This window comes from Pelecanus crispus, chromosome 2 (assembly GCF_030463565.1).
Source record: "Pelecanus crispus isolate bPelCri1 chromosome 2, bPelCri1.pri, whole genome shotgun sequence".
Taxonomy (NCBI): domain Eukaryota; kingdom Metazoa; phylum Chordata; class Aves; order Pelecaniformes; family Pelecanidae; genus Pelecanus; species Pelecanus crispus.
In genome coordinates, this window is record NC_134644.1 from 157,108,019 (window position 1) to 157,123,310 (window position 15,292).

The 15,292-nt window shown below is 37.0% G+C and overlaps 1 protein-coding gene across 3 annotated transcripts in view; it reads right to left on the reverse strand.

Moving 5' to 3' along the window:
• Window positions 1-15,292, reverse strand: part of CSMD3 (CUB and Sushi multiple domains 3) — a 760,009-nt gene that overhangs the window by 36,966 nt on the left and 707,751 nt on the right. For all 3 annotated transcript variants that reach the window (XM_075706425.1, XM_075706424.1, XM_075706423.1), the window contains 4 exons: window positions 11,640-11,819; window positions 7,659-7,832; window positions 3,833-4,006; window positions 3,500-3,573 (listed from right to left, as the gene is read on the reverse strand). In XM_075706425.1, coding sequence (XP_075562540.1) covers window positions 3,500-3,573; window positions 3,833-4,006; window positions 7,659-7,832; window positions 11,640-11,819 — 602 coding nt within the window. The remainder of the gene's footprint in view (window positions 1-3,499; window positions 3,574-3,832; window positions 4,007-7,658; window positions 7,833-11,639; window positions 11,820-15,292) is intronic.

Sequence of the window (15,292 nt, forward strand, 5' to 3'; positions counted from 1 at the left end):
AAGTGCTGTAAGCAGTTTTCTATGTTACCAGCAATATATCTGAAGAAATATTTCAAAACCACAGTTACTTTCCAAGGAGCAATTTATTTTCCAAATTACAGATGAAGTCAGTATTCACTAAGTTCTAAAGATGTTTTGACTTCATTGTAACACACTGTTAAGGTAGATCTGTCAAACCAAAAAAAAAAAAAAAACCCACATGAAAGGTAAACATCCTAGAGGTATATATTCATAACAATTAAAGCAGGTGATGCTACTCATATACATGCCATGCCTGATATCCAAGTAGCACTGAACTGGTATATTGATGTTATTTGAACACACAAGAACGTGATCTGTTTCTGCCTGCTGAATTCAATACCGAACAATAAAATCCACACAAAATTCTGTTACCTCTTTGTTACAAAATTCCTATTTAACAGTTGAAAAACCATTCAAATGTTGAGGTGGTGATATTTGTGCTTTTGTTAGTGTAGGTTCCAGGAGGTCAGGTTTTGATATGCTTTTCAGTCAAGCCTGGAATTATGTTGGATATGCCTGAACTTTCAGTGCAATGAATGAGACAGGAAAACAGATAATCAAGAGTAGGAGAAACAACAAGGACAAAACCCAGTGCTGTGGAAGTTCATGACTTGACATTAGTATTATGAAAAGCAAGTGACAGGTAGTCAGGTAAAAGAGGAGGTATTGTCATCTGTTGAAAAGTACTTAAACAGGACTCCACATATGAAGACTTGAATTCTACTGTCAGGCTACAGCTTGGTTTTTTTTTTTATGAGAGAGAGACATAAATTTAAAACTTAACAGTCAAGCCATTAGGTGACACTATTAATATAAGCTTAAATATGAAGTATTTAAGAGAGTTAAAAAAAAAAACAACCCACAAAACCAAACCACAAAAAAACCCAAACAACCCACCAAACCCCCAAAAGAGAAAAAAAAAACCACTACCCTGGGTTAGAGTCAGAAAACCATCTTATATATTCAACAGTAACAACTCCTTGTTATGCATTTGCCAACTGCAAAACATTTTGCTTAATTTTGCATAAGGTCTTTTGGTCTTTTGTTTAAAATGGTAGACAATGGAATTATCACACAAAAGAAAATCAAAGACATCTCATATTCAGTGTTTTGGTATAATTTAGAATTATTCTTTAACATTCTGCTATGGATGGAAGCAAAAGTCATTATTATCCCGTTCATACAGGAAGTTAATTATAGAATAATATAAATTCATTTAAAATATATTTGTGGTTTAAATGAGTCATAACATTATTGCGTATATGGTAATGTAATATTTCTTTCCAGGGTCTACAGACAATAACTTGTCTAGAACTGATCATTTTCACTGACATTTCCACCCAATAAAGAGCTAAACACAGTTTCATCTGTACGAATGATACTCCTACCCTGTTCTGTATTAACTAAGCAATCATATTTAGAGTAACCAAAAATTGCATGCAGACATTTAGTTACTATATAAAACCAAATTCGATACAAGTGCATGAGGATAAGTTGCTGGATGGATAGAGAGACTATAGCTCATACAGTTTAGATCTGCTAGGCACTAACCTTACAACTGTGGGATCAAGGTTGTAAATTCTGCCAACAGCTACACTTCTTTTAGAAATTATTTATCAGTTGAAATTTTGCCCGGTATTGTGACAGTTCCATGCTAGCTGTGAGTGATGCTTTCATTCACAACTACAACAACTACACCACAAATGAGAAAGTCTGCATAAGCCTCTTCAGTGATAGAAAGCTCATTAATATGCCAGAGAAATTGTGACAATAAAATTGTGGAAGATGGTCATTGCAATGATTCATTTCCTACATGGTTGAATAAAGATTTACCCTCTAGCATAATATTGTGTTATACCCAAAGGAAGTTAGCCCAAGGACTGCCCCTGCATATTCTATTTTGGCATGAAACAGCACTCCATTCCCTGGAGAAAACTGAGACAATTATTTTGCACCTTGCATATGATTGTGATCTAGCACAATCTGAAAACCCTAAGATTGCTAAAAAAATCACTAAGCAGGAGAATTACTACGTTTTGCCATTTGCCACCAAAATGACAAACCAAAGAAATTTTTGGCCATGAAACTTTGAAAAATCTTGACCTACAAGCTTTGATTATAAAAACTAATTTCATGTTGCAAATCTTTTTGAATTTCAATCAGCCCTTTCTTGTATTTCTGGCAATCTGCAGTTTTTATTTAGCTCCTGCTACTACACAGACACCACATACAACCAGGGAGCTGCTAGCTTACTGTTCTGCCTAGTCCTCTTCACCTGTTTGGAGCTTTCAGCCTGGACAACAAACATCGATGTAGCAGGATAGTTTAGACTCTCTCGTAGTTTGTTTACAGTTTATCAGCCCCTTATCAGATTCCTAGCTGTATTTGGTTAGTGTGGCAAGGTTTTAGTAGTGGGGGGGCTACGGGGGTGGATTCTGTGAGAAGCTGCTAGAAGCTTCCCCTATGTCTGATAGAGCCAATGCCAGATGGCCCCAAGATGGACCCAGCGCTGGCCAAGGCTGAGCCAATCAGTGACAGTGGTAGCACCCCTGTGATATATTTAAGAAGGAGGAAAATAACTGCGCAACTGCAGCCGGAGAGAGGAGTGAGAATATGTGAAAGAAACAACTTTGCAGACACCAAGGTTAGTGAAGAAGGAGGGGGAGGAGGTGCTCCAGGTGTTGGCACAGAGATTCCGCTGCAGCCCATGGAGGTTAACGGTGGAGCAGATATCCACCTGCAGCTCATGGAGGACCCCATGCCCAAAGCAGGCTGTGATGCCGTGGGAAGCCTGTTGGAGCAGTCTGTTCCTGAAGGACTGCACCCCGTGGAAGGGACCCACGCTGGAGCAGTTTGTGAAGAACTGTAGCCCATGGGAAGGACCCACATTGGAGAAGTTCATGGAGGACTGTGTCCCATGGGAGGGACCCCACACTGGAGCAGGGAAAGACTATGAGGAGTCCTTCCCTTGAGGAGGAAGGAGCAGCAGAGACAACTTGTGATGAACTGACAGCAACCCCCATTCCCTGTCCCACTGTGCTGTTCAGGGGGAGGAGGTAGAGAAAATCAGGAGTAAAGTTAAGCCCAGGAAGAAAGGAGGGGTGGGGGGAAGGATATTTTTCATCATCCTACTCTGATTTGATTGGTAATAAATTAAACGGATTTCTCCAAATCAAGTCTGTTTTGCCCATGATGGTAATTGGTGAGTGATCTCTCCCTGTCCTTACCCATGAGCCTACTGAACTCCAAGGTGAAACCAAGCAGAACTTCATCACCAGGGTTTCACGGAGTACATTGTTAATAGGGACACAAAATCAATGTAATCCAACAGCTAGAAGTAAGGAAACACAGCAACACTCCAGCAAACAGCTCTTACAAGGCTTGAACAGTTTTCGGACCTCTAATCAGAAGTTTCTAGACTTTGAGGTAGTATAAAAATATTTTAATATGCAAATCAATATAAAACTGTACACTTTACCTGGTAGCCAAATGTGTTGTTTTGTAAGCCGTGCCTTGGGACTCCTGGATTTTCACATGCTGTGCGAGTCGGTTCTTAAAAAAAATTACAGTAAATTAAAGACAAAACAAATTACAATATTTTAATTAAATGCATGAATATATCACAAAATTAAGCTTGTTCAACAACATGCTATAAGCTAATAAAAGAAACAAAATGAAAGTGACTTGATTCTTAGAGAGTATAGAATAACACCAGGATAATTTAAAATAGCTGAAAACTCCTATATTGACTTAGCAGGAAAAGGAATAATAAGCATTTCAAGAAATTTCAATAATATGGGTGTAACTTTACCTATACATCGAGGAGAAGAACCACTCCACGTGCCATCTGCTTGGCAAATCCTGGTGTTGGAGCCAACCAAAATAAAAGGAGGATTGCAGCTGAAAGAGACTTCTGACTGATAGATGAAACTTTTGCCTTCTCTTTTCCCTTGAGCAGGTACTCCAGGGTCACCACAAAACTTTGCTGTGAGAAAAGACATGATAGAAATGGAATGTGTCATTTATTAAAATACATAAAAATAACACTTACCTGAACCCAGTCAAGCAGTTACTCTAAATTTTGTATTTATTTTATTAAACACAGGTCAAATACAGAATCATTGACCAGATAACCAATCTTTAGTCTGCTTCAGTTTGCAGTAGCTTTGCTAGCTGTTCAAAATGCCTACGTAGTGGGCTTGGTCAGTAACTTGAAATTGACACTCAAGGTTACAAAACTTGTTTTATTAAGGCTTAAATACCCACAGTTCACCTCTGCCCCCAACCACTTCAATCTGCAAATCCTCCTATATAGAGCAAGCAGAGTGTACCAAACTTTCATGTCAATCTCCTGTCCTTTCCTGCTTTCTGCCACCTACCCAGTGCTCAATATTTTTCTATGATTAAAGGATTTGTCAGACAGATTTTAGGAATCATAAATTCTTACTTCCTTGTCCTTCACTGAAAGATAAGATTTGGTATGTATGGAATTACAACACTTGAAAGTTAGTATATCTAAGAAAAAAAGCCCCAAAACATAGTAAAGAAATTTCTGCAGCAATCTAAAAGTCAGACACTAATAAGCTGTTACTAGATAGGATAAATGTCACTGATAAGAACATATTCTTAAACTGATCTTTTTACTTTATACCTCTCACCTAAAGATTCCTTATGTCTATAGCATAGCGCAACTAAGTAAATGTACTGCTGGCAAATTTGCTGGTCTTCTTCAGTGTAAATTACTGATTATTGTCAGAAGCTGGATTTTGAATAATTGATTCAGGAAATGCAATCAGCTATGGTAAGCCCTGTGCCACTAGACTATATTATTCCCTGCTGCACCATGAAGTCCAATATTGTAGAGTCTAATTTCATATCAACAGAAAATGCTGTAATACACACACACAAAAATAAAACATGAACCTGGATGTGTTCAATGACATATTTCTAAAAAGCCATGTTGTACAGAGAGTGGAATTTTCTGCTCCATCTTTCTCTTCTACAAACCAAATTTAAATTACATCTCTTAAGTCACCAAAATGTTTCTAATATCTCTATCTTTGTCACCTATGTCTTAAGCTTTCCAAAGGACCTGCTCACATGAAATGCTTGTGCTCTCTACCTCTTACTGCAGACACTGACTGTATGGGAAATTCATGCACACATATGTTGTTGAAGAAAAAGGGCTTAATCTATGACATACTAGAAAGGTATACAATTTAATGGCTTTAAGTGGAATGGGACTGTCTGCAGAATTATAGACCAAATTCTGAAAAGATATATGAATTGGGGATAGTGCCACACAGTGAACATCACTGTGTGATTGACAGGTCATGGTGGTAATTTATGTTTTCATTAGAAAATTCTGTGGAAGTCTTAATTTGAAAATACATGAATCAGATTTTTATCACAGAGGCTTGAAATTGTCTCCTGAACAGTTCTTTGTACCAACAAAGCAGCAACCACTCTCAAGGAAAAAATCCTCACATTAAAAAATGGTTTTTTTCTTAAGTTTAATATTTTTTAATAAAACCAAGTAAACTCCACCACTTGGTTGTCAGTGAACTTTACCCAATCATTGAATAGCTACTGAATATCTGCCTTCTATATTGGTAACCACGGAAACCAGGCACCATGGTACAACACAGCAGTTTTCCTCTGACATTGGAACAGGGAACTCCAGGACAAACTAAAGTTGCAGCAAACTGGAAGCTCTGTGAGTGCTCCCCCTCCCTGTGGAAATATTTTCCTAAGGACTCTGAGAGCTTTTAACAGAGATAGGGCCATGGAGCTCTCGCACTGAGGCTGTGAGGCTACTCTCATTCTTCAAAGACATTTAATTGATTAATAGCAAGTTATATCTGTAGTTAGGAATTTTCAGGAATACACCTGTATTTTTTTTGCCATCTGTTGCCAAGCTTATAAAAACAGCAGTCCTTTACTCAAATTACTTTATGAATAATTAAGCAGACAAATTTACTAGGTCATAGATGACAAACACTCAACCAAAGACATGACAATATTCCATTCTGAATAATTATTCCATGTTATAACTATACCTTGCATATCTTCAGCTACAGGTTCTATGGAACCAAGCTGGGAACTAAATTTCTAATGTCAAGAACTGCTTAAAGATTGCTCATTGAGAATGACTTTCACCAGCTCCCTCTCATTTCTGCCAGATGGCAGCTAGTTTAAACTCTTTGACAAGCACGGGCTGCCAATTGATTTCTCTTGCAAGCCAATGGGTAACCATTGCACATCAACAACATTCAGTTAATGTAATCTCTGCATGAAGCAACCTTTAATTCCCAGGCAGCTGCATTCTGTGCTAACTATACCTTTTAAAAAGTTTAAAGGTAGAACTCCTTTTTCAGAGCATATTGCAGTATTGAGTATTCCAGCCTCAAAGATGACAAATAGCTTGTGGTATCCAAAAATTAATGTAAGGACACAATATTTCAATCAAGAAAAAATGATGAATATAATTTTTCATGGTCTTTGATGTTCATAATATAATGGACTATAGAAGAGCTCCATCTAGAGAACTTAAACAACAAATGGTGTGGTTTCTTTTTCTTCCAGAAACAATGCCTTTCACCATGTTCCAACTCTGGCACAGTTTCAGCAGTGCTAAGCAACTGTTGTTGATGATATGAGAATATCATTAGAAAAAAAAGGAAAAGATTGTTTACATGATATGTTTTCATAGTAGTAGGATATAGCCAAAACAAAAAGCATTTTTGAAAGGGAGAGATGAAAAAATGCAAAAATTAGTAAAAGAATGGAGAACTGCATTTTGCAACATTTAGCAAGCTACCTGGCAATCTCAGCTACTCGGTAATCTCAAATTGAACTTCAGAAACTGTAAAGCCACGAAGATGAAATTATCCTCTTCCAGTTAGACTCCTTGCTCAAGACCATTACAGAGTTTCAGTGGTATAGCTATTCTACAAATAACTGCAAAATATCCTTCTTCAGTGCAATCAACTTAATATCTCATCACAATCACTTCTTTAAAAAGATTTTTTTAAATAATGAGTGGAATGACACCAACCTAAAGAAAAAGTCACATTTACTATTGTAATGAAATTTGTAGCAATATAAAAATCCATCAATGTTATAGCTTTCAGGTTAACAAAATTTACTGCATAAAACATATAACTTAATTTAATGTAGGGGGAAAAATAGCCAATTTTCAAGGAATCACCCTGGGGCCTAGTCAACATTACCATCAGAAAAAACTCTCTGTGACATCAGAGAAAGCTTAGGATGAGTAATGAGCAAATAAAAGAGATTATAATGAAACTTCCCCTTTTCTATATGTAGCTGGATCGGAAAACAAGACAGCACCTCTTAATCTTGTTTTGCCTTGGATCATTTGGTACACATTGCCTGTAATTTTTTTTGTGTCTTTGTATTTAAGGCTTTCCTATATGCTCACAAAGGATTTACAGATATTGCTGTCTTCTTCAATCTACAAATTATGCTAGAATTTTGGAAAATATAGAAGGATTGTATTTGTTCCAGGTTTGAAATGAACCAAGCCACTGCTGGGGGGAGAAAGGAAAAAAAAAGGTGCTTAAAGAGGAAAAAAGCACTATAGTTGAATACAGGACTATATAGTAAATACATACGCAAGCACTGAGGTACTTCACCACTCCATGTTCCATTTCCAACGCAAGTCAAAACAGCAGGAAAAGAAAGTTCATATCCTGGAGAGCAGATATAGCTAATGCTAAATCCCCAGTCCAAGTTTGTTCCTTCCAACCTTCCATTAGAGATCTGCGGAGGAGTTGGGCAGGTAACAGCTGCAATAATATTCAAAATAATTAGGCCCAGCTGCTGTAAATATCCCCAGTGTACACAATTACTAGAAGAACCATATGTGCTAATTTCACCTTTTTTAGAGGACAATACAGTCAGGACATGCTATCTTCCTCACTGTATTCTTGCCACATTTCCTGAAGTTAGTACTTCTGGTTTCCTCCATTTAGGAGACAGTGGCTGATTGATGAAGTATCTTAAATAAAACAGGACGCTGCATCAAACCAAATAGGAAGACTACCTAAAAATCATTATGGAGACTATGAAGTGTCTGGTGGTATTTAAGATATGTCTGGTGGTATGCTACAAATTTCTTTTTTTTGGTCTGTTTAGACAACATAGAGAACAATTATCTTTAGTTACTATGGTAATAGACAAATACTTTCTTCTTGTTAACGAGCTTAGGCATTTGCTAGATATTAATGCCCAGGGATGAAATTCCAGGACTATTGTTCCAAAATATGACTGGAAAGCCTGTTTCTAAGTACCAAAATTTGGTTAGTATTTGCTTCATGAATAGCTCCTCACCAAAAAGCATCTAGCTTCTAGCTGGAGGTAGAAAATTTAAGCATTTGCAACATTTTGAAATTGTCAGTGTTGGTACATGTAAGAAGGCCAACAAGAAGTATTTCACTAGAGTTTCTCATTTACAGCCTTCCCAGGAAAAAATACAAACATCTACTCAGTTGTAGGAAAGAGGACTGAAAGACACCACAGGAGGACAGTAGAAATAAGCAGACATAACTATAGTGACGAAGATAAAAGTGTTATTCACTGGATAACGGGGTGTTAACAGACAATTGCTAATTGAAAGTTGAAGGGAAAAGGGTATAGAAGAAGTTAAATGAAAAAAAATCTGAATCAAAAAGTGAAAGGGGGAAACTTAGGCCAAAGTTACTAGAATGAATGAGAAAGAGAAAATGGGTAAAAAGGAGAAAACTTGGGAGAAACTGTGCTAGCAAAAGAGAAAGAAAGCAAATTAAACTAGTATGATTCAATTTAGTGGAGACAGTAGGGGTAAATGAGAAGAAGTGGTGACAAAAAATAAAGCAGAGAGCACACAGGTCAAGAATGGAGGAAATGAAATGTTGCACTCAAACTTTAAACTTATGTTTAGACAGCTGTCATCTTGCAGGCTCAAAAGAAGTCAGAGGCACTAGATCAGGAGTACTGCATATTTGAATGTAATCTGCAGAAAGTTCACCATGTACCATTTCTCCATTCTTATTACACTTTTCAGTGAGAGAATCTCAACCATTTGCACCACAAAGATGCTCTGCATCTTCATTCATGGCTGTTTGAGAATGCTGGATGAAAGTAGTACTATTATCAAATAATCCTTTGCCAACCAGTAAACCAAATCTAAATTTTAAGGCCTTATCTTTTATACTTTCTGTTTCTCTTGCTCTGGTTCATAGTTCTTGAAAAAAAACCCCACCAAACAAGCAACCCAGAAAAGAACATGATAGCTTTTGCCACACTTCCATGATGCTTTATTAAAAGTAAGTCAAAATAAGTACTCCAAGCAGCAAAAGTCTGTCTGCATTCTCCAAGAGCTTCATGACTAGTCCTTTTAAAAAGGACTGTATGTCTTCTGAGCTGGATAATAAAGGAAGAAATACTGGTCAATAATTAGGAAAGGAGGCAGAAGTAGCAGCATGAAAATAGGTGTAATATCAGAATTTTGGGGTGAAAAAAACAAAGCAAAACAAAACAACACCCAGCAACAAGGCAGAATGCCTCTCTAAATATTTTGGTCAGAGATTTAACCATAAATATGTCCAGAAACATTTCTCAGTTTAAGAGCTGAAAGTATATTATAAATGCAAGTCTGCAGAAAAGACAATGCTTGAATAGTTGAATATTTAGCAGCAGATGAATATGCATCCTTTTCCAACTAGGCAAAACCAGAGAATTATTTATATCTTCTGTTTCAATGGCACGGCAACAATTACGCATCTGTTTTCTGTCCAGTTCATTTTCCAATTATTTTAACTAAATGGTACCATAGGACCCTGGCACTTCCTCCTGACAGTAAGAACTAATTGTTATACATTTCAAACATACTACTGCATATTATATATTACTTTTAATTGCACAGTCAAAGAAATGGGGGGTTTTAACTTAGCTATTGCACTCACACAAACCTGTGCGGAGTAGAATGAATTTCTGAGAACACTAGAGATTCTGCATGATTACTATTTAGTATTTATAAAAGCCATAAATATGTACGACCTGAAACCAGAAAGACTCAAAAACACAAAGCCAAAATTGACAGTCTAACTCCTTCTTTGTATGGTTCTGTCTGAATCAAATCAGAGTTAGATCTCCTGCTTCCAGTTAAGTGCCCTGTAGTCCTTAAAAATTTGAGGCTGGGAGACTATATCATAAATACTTGCTCTGTCTTATGATTTTTAGCTGTTTGCTTACAGCCACTCTTGGAGACAGAGAGACTCTTGGTCAATAAGACCATTATGGCCATTCTTCTGTTCTTAAAACTGGTTTTGTAACTAAACCTGAGGCTGAGTAAAAGCACAATACAAATAGAAAAACAAAGCAAATTGTTGGGTGGATCTCGAAGTCTGACATCTTCAAGAATGCCTTGGGAAAATAACTTTACAAATTGACATTATTAAAGGTAAATTAGAATTAAACTGGAATTTGCAAGATATTGGGAGAATTGTACTCAACAAAGAAAGTAATTGCAAATGGAGATTTGAAATTTATCTGATCTGTTTTGATAAATGAATTCAGGGGAGGAAGATGAGAACTGCTAGGCAGGTATATAACCGTATTTCCTGAAAACAAAACAGAAGGAAGGTGGATGAGAACAAACTAAGTACAAACTTAGCTGACTAAGTTTTAAAAGAATAGAGATCAGACATAGTGTGAACCCAGAAAGAAAACACCAAAATAGTAGTGCTGTTTCTCTACAGCTCTCATATCAGCAAGAGTGAGAAAAATTACTCTAGAGAGAAGATGGTTTAGGGTTTAGCAAGAAAGTGAGTTTCTTGGAGAAAATTGTTTTGATGACACAGATAAGGTGGTCTTTCAGTAACATTCAGAATTTTGCTGTTTAAATTTCAACAGAGAGCATTAAAAAAATCCAATAAAACAGAAAAATCAGGAATGCAATTAGTAAAAGAGAGTAAAGGAAGATCTTGAGATTAACCCTTTCAGTTTTCACGGTAGAGAAAATAACATGAAGTATAAAAATATTTCTTAGGAAATTTACTAGAACAATTTAGTCTTTTTGCTGAGTATGTTGATATAGCACAGTGATGCTCAAAGATGCACGTCTAATAAAGGAGGGATCAGAGAAAAATCTTAGTATTATGGATAGGGTAACCCAGAAACATTTGCCTTTGACAAAGTTCAGTTGTATATATGCAGACCTTTCCCCAGAGGTGTCTATCACATGCCTAAGTGGTCTTTTTCTAAAGACAGGGACATATATAGTCATTTTTGGTATGACATGCTAATCTTAACAAACAAACAAAGAAAAAATTTAAACATTATTTCATATTGGCTAATTCAGTTTAGCAGCAAAATGATAAAACATTCTATAAAGCTACAGAAAACTGTTCAACATACTGTGCTGGTATGAAAAATAAAAGGGGAAAGAAACAAAAGATGAAATCACTGTTCCTGCAGCCAAAAAAATCAATTCAGTATATTTATACTAACAGTAAGTTTTGATTTCTGTGGAAATATTTGGCTGACTCATTACAATAAACAGTGGATGTAAATGTCATAGAAGAAATAGTTGACAATCAAAATAAATGTTGTACCTTTGCATGCTGGAATTACTCCACTCCATGTGCCATTGCTAGTACAAGTGCGAATTAGGGAGCTATTTGATTCCATTGTATAACCAGGTTGGCACATATAAGTAACGTTTTGTCCAACAACATAATCATCACCGTATTTCATGCCATTGGCTGGGACTCCTGGATCTCCACAACTGATAACTGCAAGTAAACAGTTGAGGAACAGATTTTAAAACCTGAATGTGATTTATTTATATACAAGGGGAAAAACATAGGGCAAAGCTAGGAAGGGGGGGGGGGGGGGGGGAGGAGAAAGAAAAAGTATCATAAATCTTATCTCCATCAGGAGAAGATAAACATATATGTCATCTGAATTAGCTGCCAAACACAACACGTGGAGCTGTATAACAGTTATGTTTGGAGAACATTGATACATCTGTTCAACAGTAGAAGTAATGGACTGTACAATTTTGATCAGTAAAATTTCAAGATTATAAAATGAAAAAAAAAGCAAGAGATAATGCATATGTCACTACCACCTTTTCATACCCTCAAATTTTCCTATCAGTTCAGAGTTTCATTATTAAAGAAGCATCTATTGTTTAGTTTACTTTTCCATGGGTACGTCCTGAATGGAAACACAGTCTGGAAAATTTAAGATATGTATTGGCAAAAAGCTCCCACTTTGTAAATGCTCACATGGTTACTATGTACGTAAACAGATGAAAATGTTCAGGCAACCCCTAAACATGGGCCATGGCTTATGCCAAAATTAGGCCTATAGTATTTTAAAGAGTGGGAGTGGTTTTGAAACCTCTTATGACTTCTAGTCAGGAGACAATTTAATCTCCTAATGAGATTAAATATTCATAAGGAGTCAATAAAGAGTTATATCATTATAATCTGAGAATGATGTTAAAATAGGTAAGTTTCTCTCAGATATAGCCAATTAGATCTATGAATTTCTGCAACAGTTTTCAGAGTAAGAAATCTTGAGGAACCTAGTGGCAATGATAAGAAGCTACTGTTTTCAGGAAAAAAACAAACACTGGGAAAAAAAACTAATTTACACAAATACAATTCCCATGCATTTTACAGTTTACCTTACAGTAAACTTGACAATCCCCCTACAGCATTGTTATTACTTCTGGAAAATTGTAGGATGCAGTTTCCTGGGCAGAAAGCACATCCTGGCCATCCTAACTCAATGCCAAATCATGACAGATGTGAATGGCGCCCTTTCTATATCCTGGTTTCCAAAATGAGAATACCCATGACTACATGTTTGTACTGTATTCTGGCCAGGTCCCTTGATCTAAATAATTGGGAAACTGACTATCCAAGCTATATAGAATGCCTGCTGTACAGTTTATCACAGTCTGAGTGAGCAGATACTAATTAAGCTGCATGTGTTAAATTAAAAAAAAAAAAAAGTCCCACACAATTGCTGTCTATGGATACAGAAGAGACTATAAAACATACTACAGGGTTATCTGGGTTAGTCTAAAGGTAGCTAGTGCAGTGATAAAGAAAATTGGAGATCAGCCTATTTTATTTTACCTGATAACATAGTAATTTTAATTTTTATTTAAACTTAAAGTCATAGCTTTTTATTTGTCATTCTTCAAAAAATATAGAGCTGCAAAAGACAGAACTATTTCTTTTAGTTACACAAGTATATTCAAATACTCTACGTGTTCAACCTTTCTTTATTTGACATATTCCATTTACTACCCTTAGTGTTGCAAATTCAACTAAAATCATCCTTGATATTTTTCTAGGTATATTATTGTTTTGACTGGATTACAACATAATGATCATGCCTTTATCCTTTTTTCCCTAATCCTTGTTTTATCTCTTTAGATTTTTCTGTATGAAGAGTATTTCAAATCATTGCCTTACCAATTTAATAATGTGAAAACACCATGCACCATTTATGATCAAACCGTTCCATAAACTATCTATTTATTTTGTACTATTGAAAACTATTTTCATTGTTTATTTAAATCCAACTAAAACCATGTTCTCAGCTTTTTCATTCATCTTCCTTCCAATCTCCATTTCTTTCCTTTTGTCATTAATACAAATTTTTTGCTTCTTCCACTGCTACTCTTACCGTAATTATTGTACCCTTTCCTGACATTGACACTTTAAGATTGATCCGTTATACAGCAAGAGCCACCAAGGCTTTAGCAGATCTCTAGATTGTTCTACCTTCTCAAAATTCCTACCTTTCTATCATTAACTTTTCAAGCCATAGTTCAAAGAAAAAAAAAACAAAAACACAGACCTGATTTTATTTTATGTGGTTTTGGCCTTCTGTACTTACTAGCCTTTATCTTACTATAGAAAAAAAGTTGCTTGAAAGAAAAGACTGAGGGGGAAAAAAGAGTCATTCTTCATATTACTGTGTTGTAACATTGGAACTGTTCATAGAGCTGGGGTAGGAGTGTTAAGGAAAAGATCCTTTCTCTCTTTTGTCTTATACTACAGCATTTGACTTTCAAAGAAAGCAAAAGCAGATGTAAGGAGGTGACCTAGATTTTGCTGAGATACTGTGTTTTGTCATAAACGTAGGAATAAAGCTTTAACACATTGTTGGCTCACGTCCAGCTTTTCATCCACCAGTACCCCCAAGTCCTTCTTCGCAGGGCTGCTCTCAATCCCTTCATCCCCCAGCCTGTACTGATACCAGGGGTTGCCCCATCCCAGGTGCAGGACCTTGCACTTGGCCTTGTTGAACCTCATGACGTTCACAGAGGCCCACCTCTTCAGCTTGTCCAGGTCCCTTTGGATGACATCTCATCCTCCTGGTGTGTCAACCACACCACTCAGCTTGGTGTCATCTGCAGACTTGCTGAGGGTGCACTCAATCCCACTATGTCATTGATGAAGTTGGTAAACAGCACTGGTCCCGGTATGGACCTCTGAGGGATACCACTTCTAACCGGTCTCCATTTGGACATTGAGCAGTTGACCACTACCCTCTGGATGTGACCATCCAACCAATTCCTTATCCACTGAACAGTCCACCCATCAAATCCATATCTCCCCAATAAAGAGATATCAGGGGATGACCCTGACTGATAACACCTGAGTTTCATATGAGCAGTAGCACAACATGAAGAAATGGGACTTTGAACCTATCCTTCCCAGGACAGCAGAGAACTCCCCAAGTTAACCCTGAGGGGAGTGAGGAAGTGTGAGATAATCAGGCAGGTAAAAGCTCTAAACTGCATGGTTCTTAAATGGACACCAACCTCCAGATCCACTGTGCGTTTCTGTTTACCTTGTGTCACCCATGACAGCCACTCAGGATAGGTGCTTGCTTAAGCTATTCTGGAAACCCGCAATGGTTCCATGGGGTCCCATGAGTTGAACAGGCAATAAACAAATTTTGGGAAATCTTGTGATAGTAAAAAATGGAGAGCATGTGCCAAAAGGCCGGGATAGCATTAGTTTTCTTTATAGTAGCTCATACGGTGTTGTGGATTTGTGCTGAAAACAGTGTTGATAACATAGGGATGTTTCAGTTATTGCTGAACGGTGCTTGCGCAGCGTCAAGTCCTTCTCTGTTTCTCATGCTGTCCTGCCAGCAAGTAGGCTGCAGGTGCTCAAGAAGTTGGGAGAGGACACAGCTGGTATAGCGGACCCTAGCTGACCAAAGGGGTGTT